Consider the following 11,942-nt stretch of genomic DNA (forward strand, 5'->3'; position numbering starts at 1 on the left):
TTTTTAAATGACTAATGCTATTCACACTTAAATATAAACTTTGAGGATAAACTAATAGGATAGAAAAGGTTTTAAAAACCATCTCTGATCATTGTTTTGTTTCTTCAACGGTGAATAAAACTTATGTGATGATCAACATTTTGAGTTTACCACATTTAGCGTTAATATAACAAGAAGATGTAAAGTTTCTAGGTTCTCCAGAAAAGCATCATGTAGTTAGATATTCAGAATCCAGGTTTCATGGAATTACACAGATGACTGGCATATTTGCCAGGACTATAGCAGAGGGTCAAAGGAGGGTAAAGCTAATATTACGCTCAGATACACACTAGGGGCTGCTCCCAAATATGCCATATTAATGAGCACTCCCTCCCTCACCGTTCAATCTTATGACTCTTGTTCAATTGCCCAGACGATGCTTCTACAAGGCCGCAGTCAGGTACAATTACAGCCAAACAGTTTTGCCATAATTAATGGGGATCAAAACCATGTTTAGAAATTACACATATAGTACTATATTAATACACAATATCCAGGCACTTTTTGTGTTTTCTTTACTGTTATTTAATTTAGTATTTCGCTGACATGTAATAAATCTTCACGGTGTTCCTCGTTTATCTTCATAGATTCATCATGTAAGCAAACTGTCCCCAGTTTGAGACCAGGAGGAGACACACGAACCCAGACTCAGGAGGACACAAGCTGGTGTATTCCCAGTGCTGGTCCCAAGTCTGAGAAATTCGGATGAGTGGGTAAGCAAGGGCATCTGGTGACCCTTTGACATAAGAGACCACATGAAAGCGCCCTTTTCCTTTTAACTAAACAGTGCAAAATACTGATTTATGGTCTGTTGCTTAGTAAAAACTACAATTCATAAAAATGCAATAAGGACTGATAATCCTTTACCTTCCCTCCCTTTCCTCATGCAGGGTCACCTCCTCTTTTTGTAGAATATCAAGTACCGCTTCCGTTTTATTCATGAGTTATTAGAGCTTCATTACATTTATTTTTAACTTATGTTTGACAAGTCATTCAATCCAAACGCTACAGTTATTTATAAAAGGAAATCTAGACTCCTGTAGGGTAGAACAGTGACATATTAAAATTTAAAATATAAGAAAACAACTGAAGTGTGCATGAGCACAAAACCCTTCCATCTCTCTTCATAATGTCTTCACATCATAATACTAATAATGACAGTGCTGTGTCTCGTTCTTTCTAATATATAACACTTAATCCAACAGCCAGACTGGCTTGCTTCTTTAAATCTGTTCTTGATTTCTTTGAGACTATATAGAACATTTTATTATTTAATACAGAAAGTAACTGCGATTTTCAGGAATAAAATGAATGTTAACACTTCCACACTAAACTATCCATAAGCCCATGTCCCATTTAAGATGAACTATTCAGCCCTCTTCATACATACTGCGAGCCAATTTATGAATACTGCAAGAGTTTCAGGTTAGGTTTATAAAAAAAAATAAACCACTTATAAGCATAAGCATAAGAAATAAAACTGAAGGCCGAAGAAAACTTGTGGGAGTTTTCTGTTCACCCCCTCTTTTCTTGAATAATGGTACGCTCCCTCCTTGCAATGGTCTGCACTGTGTTGCTGCGGTTGGTCTTTCCCTCTTGACGCGCAACGATTAGGAGGAGCGGAATGCTGGAAATACGTTTGTAATATATGGCACCTCTGGGAGAACGAGAGTTTTGTCTGTTTGGAAACCGGCAGCCGGAATAAGTAACTGGATGTAAAAAAAATATAAAAAAAAACGAAGAAGAAGAAGAAAAAGAAGAAATAAATATTCTGGATTTGCTTGTTTTGCTAAGGAAAGGGGGGGAAATATCGTGTACCTCTAATGTTCCGAAAAGCCTGAGACTGGGAAGACAAAGAAACAGGATCGGAGAAGTTTGCCTGCTTCACTGAAATGTAGACTCATCCTAAACAAGGATGGTGTGGCGGTAGTTGTATGGAGTTGGAACTGGGGGCATTTTTCGAAAGGATAAACGTGGGAAACGGTGTTAGAAAAACTTTCCTTTGTTCCCCACACCGCGGACGAATAACGAAGCAGGGGTCGCACGCTTGGATTGTTTTAAAAACGATTTCCTTACGCACGCTCTGCGCACACTGATTTCCAAACTCCAAGAGGCGCATGTCAAGCACGTTGTGCGATAGTGACTGCGGAGGCACGCGAGGGAGACTCCGAAAGTCCGGCGTGATGTTTTTACTTTTCCTCCTCGCGATCGTGCCGTCCGGTCACGGGTGCCCGGAGGAATGCTTGTGCTCCTCACAAACTGTGAAATGCCAAAACAAGGACTTGGACAGGATCCCGCATTTCATACCAAACAACACCAAAATTCTATTTGTGTCAGGAAACAGCATTTCCCGTATTAGTGGGGACTCCTTCCCAACCCGCCTGGAGCTATTAACAGAGCTCCATCTCAGTGGGAATGAGCTGGAGTATGTGGATACAATGGCATTTAACAACTTGCCAAACCTTGTGTGGCTGGACTTGAGCAACAACACACTCCAGCATTTCAGTGAAAGTGCTTTCCCCAGTGACAATAAACTGCAACACTTGAACCTCAGTAGGTCTTTGCACAATCACTCCACCACAGATGAGCTTCTAAATTTCCTGCACAGCAGGAACCTCGTCCAGCTGACAGTCTTGGATCTGTCCAACAATGACCTTGTGATTCTTCCCAGTGATATATTCACTGGTCTTTCCAGCCTGGTCAGCCTCAGCCTGCAGAACAGCTCCATCATCAACATCCACAACGGGACTCTCAGAGTGCCCCCATTGCGTGACCTTGACCTGAGGAACAACAGCCTGAAAGATCTGTCCAGCATCATGATGGCAGAGTTCAGCCTTAAGCCCGACCTCCGCATCCAGCTGGCAGGGAACCCCTGGCATTGCAACTGCTTTATCGAGGACACGCTGATGTGGCTGAAGAACTCCACTCAGGTCGTCGACGTCCAGAACCTGACCTGCACGAACCCCAAGGACCTGAGACGCCAGCCACTTCTGCAGTTGGAGAAGTACGAGCTGAAGTGCTCGATGGAGATGAAGGGCGTGCTGGGGACTTCTTACGTGTTCCTGGGACTGGTGCTGGCCCTGATTGGTGTCATATTCCTGCTGGTGCTCTACCTGAACAGAAAGGGCATCAAACGGTGGATGTACAACATCCGGGATGCTTGTAGGGACCACATGGAGGGGTATCATTACAGGTATGAGATAAACTCTGACCCACGTTTGGCCAACCTGAGCATCAATTCAGATGTGTGAAGAGGGGGCGTACAGCGTGGCACCAGCCTGGGACCGTGTAGTGAGATAATAAATGACTTTATACTATTAAGATTTGCATGAAAGTCTTCCTCCCCCACACCCCATGATGATACTCAGACTTCGCACCTGTCGCCGCTCCTTTTTACCCACCCCTTAGTGACTTCCCCATCAGCCACTGCCGCATGTCCCGTACCAGTCACCTGGCAGCTGCAATGTCAGCAGCATTGTCTCTGTGTAACAGTGCATGGACAATGAGTCATGGGAAAGGGGTTTTCTGGACAGTTGCAAAGAGTGATATGTTCTATTTTTACTTTCCCCTAAAGGATAAACGAATGAAGGGAACTGACTTGTAACTAAAAGAATAGTTGGTGAAAACACACTGCCAGTCGTTGCATCCTTCTCGTAAAGCCTCAGCTGCAGACAAATGTTACACTGCTTGAGTTTGTTTTTTAAACGTGAACATGTGTAATACAGTATGCCTTCTTTTGAATGATTATAGTGCACACTGCATTAGCTCTTCGGATTTATTAGGTGGATGTGATTGCTCTTTTTTTTTTCTCCTGTGATGATATTGAGCTGAATAAAATGCCTCTGGATTGCTGGTATCTGTCTCGACTGAGGGCTTTTTAATTGTAAGACTGAGGAATGTGATCCCAAAGCTGTGATGAAGGAGTTCACGGGCACACACACACACTTACATTCCTGACGCAGGGCCACAACTCGGCTAAAAACCACATGACAAACACTAAATCTCACTCCAGCTGTCAGCGAGCTCAGCAATGTGTGAAACGTTTGCACTTTTGCCACTTATAGTATCTCCAGGGTAACAGTGTACGGCTGTGTTCTCATTAACAAGCAACTTTCTGTGGAAAGAAGTCAAATTCTGATGTTGAATAGAGGACACGTCCTGAATTCAAATGAGCTTCTGTCTGCGGGTTTAAAGGTGATGAGAGTAGCCCAACTGTTATCTCCGGTCCAATTTACTTCACGCTGTGTGTTTCTGATAAAGAACCACTGGCTCTGCTGTGACCCCGTCCCCTCCCAGAATAATGTCTGTGAGCCTGCACTGCAGCCAGAAGACTAATCTCACTACTAACAGCTCCTACCAGCGTTTACTGTAAGCATTTCAATATGCTCCAGCTGCAAAAACCCGGGAAAAAAATCAGTATTCGTGTCGCTCCATGGCACATGCAAATGAAGAAAAACCAAACCAGAGATGCTGGCGCTCATGGGGGCACACGGAGGTATTATGGAAATGAGCCCAAGCAGCTTTTCTTTTCATGTAACCCTTCTTTAGGTGAACTTGCATCCCTGGAAGTAAGTCATTAGTGTTTTTACTCATCTGTCAGTTGCTGTTGTATTGGGGGGAGGGTTATTTCTTTTTTTTCATGTTGTCCACTATAGTATGGATTAATAATTTAATAATGCGTGGTATTCCTTTGAAGGGATACCATGCGTGTTGCCATCTAGCAGTACAAAATAATGATGTTTGTTGTGTCTGCATGCAGGAACAACTGTGAACTTCCTTGGCCTTTAAAAAAAGAAGAGATTACAGATAATCATCTCCCTATTCCTCAGTTTTTTTAATGAAGAGGCTCACGTTGCCCGCAGCATGCTATTTCCAGTGCACGCAGCGTGCCTCTTGCACAGATTTCCTTCACAGTTTTGCCAGGCCTGCGTGTTTCTGCACATCTGTGTGTTTCAGGGTAGGGGGGAAAAATAAGAGCTTTTGTCATCAGCTGCGGCTGCTGTAGTTGGGACTGTCTCTGGATGTGTCTGATTAGACTTGTTGGATATCAGAAAGGGAAGTCATGTGGAACGCTGTCTGTGTTATCTGGTGCTCCAGTTAGTGTTGATGCTTTGTGTGTCTCCTGCAGGTGCAGCAGGTAGTGCTGTGTGATACTGCAAATTTTGCTATCAATGTGATACCAAGTAAATACGGGGCCAGCGCTGATGATATCCATACCAATGCTTTTGACTTATTAAGGCTGCTTATGGAGGGGAGAGCAGTGTGTCATGATTTCTGAAATGAATCGTTATCAGTTTGCAAATTCTGAACACATTTCAGTGATCACTGAATCATTGCGATTTTTACTTTTCACAATAATAACACAACAAAACACACCTTTCAGCTTTGCAGAAAAAATAATGAATTTCATAGAATTCATAGAATAGGTTACATATTGAACTTGGTAGGTAGAAACAAAGTGTCAATCCAGTCATGCTATTATCAATCTGATACCAATATCAGTGGTGTTATCTATACTATCGGTATCTTTAGCTTTGTGCGTACCATGTGGAACTCTTGCATCTCTCAAGACATTGGTTCAAACAACAGCTTTGCCAGTTTTAGAGATGGGGAGGGTACTTTTGTGTGTAATGTGTGTGTCCTCTAATTCAACAATGTCACCTTTGATTTATACCTTCCTCATGCACGCTTTAGCACTGAAGTTTTAGCCCATTAAACAAGCCCTTACCCAACTGTGCATTCGAAATTGTTGCCGGCTGATTTTTGAAAGCGGATGGTCTCATTCTACACGCACACTTTATTCCCCAAAGTGAGGCTTCTCACTTGGCCTTCCCAGGAGGGGCGTACAGGTGCAGGCTGCTTACAGCCTAATGTTTCCACAGAGACCATCAGTAAGTAGCTCTCCTCCTCGCACACTATCTGCAGATTCATATTAACAAGTGATTTTTGCCCAGCCACGCCTCAAGCTACGCTTGGCAGAGCAGGTGTAATTACAGTGAGAGAGAAAAGGGAGAGAATGAATGGCTGAAGGGGAAGCAGAATAAAATAGATGAGTGAGGGGAGGGCTTTCTTTTCTTTAAGCATGACGACACCGTCTCTGAACCCTTTGTGATCGTTAACTCTAGTCTCCAAGCAGCCTGGATGTCTAAATAGCTGGCCGCTGACTTGTGGTGTCAAGTGAGGTCCAGTGAGGAGGTGGTGTCTCGGGCAGCTCTCTGGACTCCCTCAGCAGTCTGTTAGGGCCGTCGGCTAAAGCTCATTTCCAGACAGGGGCAGGACTGATGGTTGTACTTGTTAGTAAGCAGATACTGTTACAGATATTGGCACCAGAGGCTCAACTGGTACATATATTACCTACTTGTTGCCTCTTGTATGAATACTTACCAACAAAGGTTTCTACTCAAACCTCTGTACGTGCTTGAGAGGTCATTTTTTAAATTAATATTAATTCTTTGTTATAAATGAGTGCTTTTCATGTTTAAGAACACATATATAAGAAACTATGTCTTTTTATACTTTGGTACTGTACAGATTGTATTTATGGTAATATGTTTAATTATGTTCAGTATGCTTAATTACTATGACCCACCCTTTAAAATGTGGTTTTCTTTTAGTTCCTTTCTACACAAGTGCCCATATTTATGTTATGTTACACAAATTTTGGTAGACAAATCAGGTAAACTTCTTCCCTAGAGACACATGTTCTAGGCCCAGGTCATATTTATTATAAAAACCCTGGAGTATGTTTTATTTCTTTTTTAAAAATCTCCCTAGAATGGCACATGACCCAAAAATAATAGAGAAAAAAAAAACAAAAATCAGACAACCCCCTATGAGCAAGCACTTGGCAATAGTGGGAAGGAAAAACTCCCCTTTAACAGCAAGAAATCTCCAGCAGAATCAGGGTGAGGAGAGAAAGACAGGACAAAAACAATGTGGAAGAGAGGCAGAGAATCATAACTAATTGTTAAATGCAGAGTGGTGTATAAACACACAGAAAGTGAAACGAGGTGAGTGAAGAACAAGTGCATCATGGAAAGCCCCCAGCAGCCTAGGCCTGCTAATGTGATTAAGGGATGGTTCGAGTTCACCAAGAGTGTTAACTTGCAATTTCCTAAATGTTAGTAAGTTGGGGATTGTTACTAGCAATTAGAAAACTGAATGGTAACACTCACCTACCTCCTAAGTTATGACCTCATAACCTATAAAAAATGTCCTTTAATGTAAATAAGTTTCATCTGAGAACATTTAATAAACCATAAATTTACAAACCTAATAACAAACAGCCTGAGATGTTTTTTAAGTGTCTTCCTGTGAGCAGGAAGTGGAAGTTTAAGTGGGATTAAATAAATGTGCAAAAGTAGAGACTTTGTCCCATAATTAAACATGCAGAAATTATCTGTATGTAATTTCTCTGATAGCTCCAATTGCTTAGCAAGCCTTTTAAAGCATTAAAAGGGAATGTTGGTACCCTGCTCTCGAAGACCCCCACTTTATTCACCCAACACGCAGCTGAAGCCACATCTTAGCATTCAGCAAGACACAGAGCCACTATCACAGCTGATAATGGAGATCAAGGCTGCAGCTGATTATGTAACAGTCATCTTACCTGTCCTTTAGTGCTCACAGGAGACTTTTGTTCCCTGACTTTTGCTGTTAAGGTAGTGCATCCTTCTAGACAACAGACATAACTCCCAGGGGGCAAACCCAGCCTTGTGCATAAACCCGAGGAAGAAAAGTGCCTCCCTTGTTACTGTCAGCCATTCCCATAACCTGGGTGTACACAGTATAGCCTCCAAGCAAAGAGAAACTGAAGTTGCAATGCATTAGTTTTTATATATCAGAAGGTCTGAAATTTGTCAGTGTTTTGAGAACTGAATAATAAAACACCTACAGATGAAAACTCCTGAAAATCCGACAGAACACTTACCCCATTATACTGCCCACACACACACACACACACACACACACACACACACACACACACACACACACACACACACACACACACACTGTTCCCTGTTTGTTAAGCCACATTTAATATGCCAGTGCACTTTCCTACTGTTGAGAGACAGGCTGGCAGGTTATCAGATTGCCAGAGTGCCGTAATTACATTCACCACACTGCACTGGTCTGCTGCTCCGCAAACACCTGGCATGTTGCCCCAGCTGCTGACCTTTCCCTTAGTAAAAAACAGAAAAAATCAGACTATGTAAATGGCGGTTGTGAGTGTGGGGGCATGCTTTGTAGATATTTTAAACAAAGCAACACGAGGTACAGAAATCACCAACACTGATCCTCATCCTTAAAGGTTGTGTAGCAGTTTTTATGAGGTCTTTACGCGTACGTTGGGGCATTGCTGGTCCTGGAGTATTTGTTATCGGCCCAGCCTCTTTCCTTCCCCCTTACGATGTCTTGTCCTTCTCTAATGTGGATTTATGATGCCATGCTTGAGCCTCCCGCTGAGCCACACCAGGGCTTGACGACCACAAGCCTCCGTAAACGAAGACGGATCTGAGCTGGCAGTGCCGCGGCCTTTTCCAGCAACCGGAAGCATCTGCCACATCTGCTTGAGGGACACAAATGCAGGGATGAGTGAGAAAAGGACACAAATGCTGTGAAGCTATCCGGCGGCTCCAAGAAAAATAAATATAAAAGGTGGAACTCAGTAGGATGCCTGTAAGATGCTAAAATGCATATTTGCAGTGACCTTTATGTGTAGATTAGCTGGGGTTATGTCATATGTCACTGGGTTTTTGGGTTTGTTTTTTTTATAGAAGCTTGGGTAACAGCATGATGGTTGCAAAATGTTAATAATAGTCTAGCCTTTCCTGTGACCTTTGTCTGTTTGGATGATGGATTTGATCTTCAATAGGTTTTTCATAGAACATCAAAAATTCACTCTTAAACACATCAGAAAGCTCTTGATATTCAACAAACGGGGCCAAGAACATTTGATTCTTATTGCACCCTGGTAGATCATATGCTCCTGTGTTTTTTCAAGTGATTTTTTTGTGGAAATTCTGCAGATAAACATGGTTTAGATGCCCCTTGAGTAACCCTGGTTGCCTGGCTGTATTATTTCACATTTCAGTTTGATGAAGCTCACACCTCTGATGAGTCTACTGCAGGAATATCTTGACGTAAAAGTACTTCAGTGTCACCACCGCGGCTACGAAAACAGACTGATCCACGCACCGAACGCCTCCCGTGTAAAGATTTATTTAGCTGTGCAACTCTTTCTCACTCCGCTGAAAATTACCTGTGCGCCTAACAATCTATCAGGCGCACGTGGCTGATTCTCGTGTTGATTTCTCAGCGCTCAATAACATGGCTGATCAATGGGCCGGTCTCAAAAGGAGCCCCGTGTTTTTCCATCGATATGTTTTCTGTGAACTTGGACTTGAAAGCTGCCCGATTCTAGCAATGTCAGTAACTCAAAGGCAGCCTTTCCAACACTTAAAAAAACCCACCAGAAGCTGATTAATGTATGGCCTCAACCAAGTGCTTGAAAGTGACATGTTGGAGTGTTTTCACACTCATTTGTTTCTTGAATGAAGTGGTAGCAGGCAGACGTGTTTAAAAGGTGACAGGGGATTTCTTAAAATCACCCCGCAGTTCTTCAGCTTGAGACACCTGAGTTAGAAAACACAAACACTGCAGCTGTCTTTAACTCGCGAGGGCAGTCATGGAACGCAAGACCTGCGTCTCATCACTGTGTGCGTGCTTTATTTATACTTCTCTGTGTGCTCCTCTCCCTTCAAACTGACTGTCTTCTGATTTCCTGCCCCTCTCAAACAAAAGGTTTCAGCAGAATGTGGGCGCATCGTGACCATCTATTATCACAGTTTCCCTGTTATTAAAAAGAGAAGTAAGAGTTCTCAAAAAAATCACAAACCTTTCAGATCAGGTGTCAGAATGGTGTCTAGGAAGAGTTATTAATGATCAAGAGACAATAGGACAACATATTGAGACATGTTGATGTTTTTATTTAAAACAAAATGAAGGGATTGTAAAATGAGTCTCATGATGACTTCACAGAGGGTCTGCCCTCAGGTGGTGCAACAATGCTGAAGTTTAATGATAATCCAATTCTACATAGAGTAATACTGACGATTCTTTCTTATTTAGCTGCCATGAATTACTCTTTGATTCTCACCAACAGTGACAACGAGGTAGAAATAAAGGGATTTAAATTACCGCAGGAAGTGTTACCACCTGATTGGTAGTCTGGAAACCTGATCTGGACTAGGTAACACCCTTACACCTTTAGCCCTGAGCTCATGGAAACATGTTGCTCTACAGTCCACTTATACAAACAACATGTTTACACTGACTCGCAATCAGGACCTCACAGCTCCGAGTTGCTGTTGAAAGCATTAGGTGAAGCTGTATGAGCACAGTCTTGGCAAATAATGTGTGTTTTATAAATGTATTATAGAGATTTACAGAAATGCATGCCAGCTTTTTTTTTGTACTGTGATGTTTGAGATATTGTGTTCATAGATGGAATTAAAATGACGAATGTAAAATGTAGTTTGAGTTTGAAGTGAAATTTTGTGATTATAAAAATTAAAATCAGATTTTGACATCAGAGCTTTGGTTCAGTGTGGGATTATTTACCTTTTCTGCCATCTGGTGACTCACTCCTGTGGAGAATTTCAAGTGCATTCCTGTTCCTGACGATGAGACTAAAATCTCATTACAGAGAAAGCAGTCTGGAACTTTAGATCTTATCATGTAATCTGAACACAACTGTAAAAGTTCATGCTTTTTTTCTCAGATTACAATCAGATTTCCTGGCAGAGACTGAAAGGAGGTCAAAAGTCCAATATTACCTTTTTAGGCAGCAGTTGGAAACAATAATCTCTACAAGCTCCATTATAGTGGTTTCAGTCACAGCATGCTATCAGCTTTTAAGCCGGGACTTCTCATTTCCACATGGACAAACTCCAACCACGTACACAAACGCGGTTAGGCAGAAAAATAAAGATTAAAACGAAACACATTCACAATCTAATCTAAAGCAATATTTCCCTAATGTGCAAATACAGCACAACCTTTCTGAGGCACATTTGTGCTGTATGGTAAAGTAGTTCTTATGAAATCTTAGCTACAGTATGTACCATCTCAGAGCAAGAAATGAATCAAATTTAGAGAAGAGCAGGAAAAATAGGGGATTGTTAGATGGAAAGTCATCTTTTTTCTTCTTGTCTTTGTGCAGTTTCCAGTTTTGCAGTGGGGGGTGGGACTGAAGACAACAGGAGTGGAAAACAAATGCAAGCTCAGAATTGTTTGTTATGCTGGGCTGAACACATAACACCTCAGGAGGTAAAATGTGAAAAGGTTTTGATTGCATAGTGTGTGCATTTTCTCACATAAGGCGATCAATTGCTAATCAACCAGAATGTCAAACCAAAGTTGCGAAGCAAAACTTAAAAAAGTTTTGCAAGACACGAGAAGGATTTGCTGAGGAAAGAAGTACTGAAACTATCGTGATGATGTATTTAATTTGGCTTTTTGGTGCTTGTTTTGCGAGGCCACGCGTTCAACACGGAACAATATTAAACGCTTTGTAATATGATGTAGACCAGCAGAGGGTGTCACAATGAGTAATGACCTCAGCGGAACAGTAGCAAGCAACGGGAGCAGAGACAGCCAGAAGGAGCTTGATCGCGCCATCCAGTACTGCTTTTACAAGGTCATGTGGTGCAAAACCCATTTAAAAACATGTACGTTTCTTTCCGTATCCAAATTAGAGTGCTCAGCAGGCCTTGAAGAATCAGTATAACAAGGTCCGCACAGAATATGAAAACTGTGTTCCTGCCATTAATCTGCTGGTACAAGAGGTGCTAAAGTGGATGCTGTGTCAACTCCTCCAGCTACAGCACTTAGAGAAGAAA

General features: G+C 42.1%; 1 protein-coding gene across 1 annotated transcript; it reads left to right on the top strand.

Moving 5' to 3' along the window:
• Positions 1-1,638: 1,638 nt before the first annotated feature.
• tpbg (trophoblast glycoprotein) lies at positions 1,639-6,875 on the top strand. Its single transcript, XM_026183660.1, has one exon. The coding sequence runs from the start codon at positions 2,157-2,159 to the stop codon at positions 3,288-3,290; it is 1,134 nt and encodes a 377-aa protein (XP_026039445.1). The 5' UTR covers positions 1,639-2,156; the 3' UTR covers positions 3,291-6,875.
• The last annotated feature ends 5,067 nt before the right edge of the window (positions 6,876-11,942 follow it).

The sequence above is a fragment of the Astatotilapia calliptera genome, chromosome 11, assembly GCF_900246225.1.
Source record: "Astatotilapia calliptera chromosome 11, fAstCal1.2, whole genome shotgun sequence".
NCBI lineage: Eukaryota > Metazoa > Chordata > Actinopteri > Cichliformes > Cichlidae > Astatotilapia > Astatotilapia calliptera.

Excerpts from the sequence above, each read along its gene's own strand:
- tpbg (XM_026183660.1), top strand. The coding sequence starts at position 2,157 with ATGTCAAGCACGTTGTGCGATAGTGACTGCGGAGGCACGCGAGGGAGA.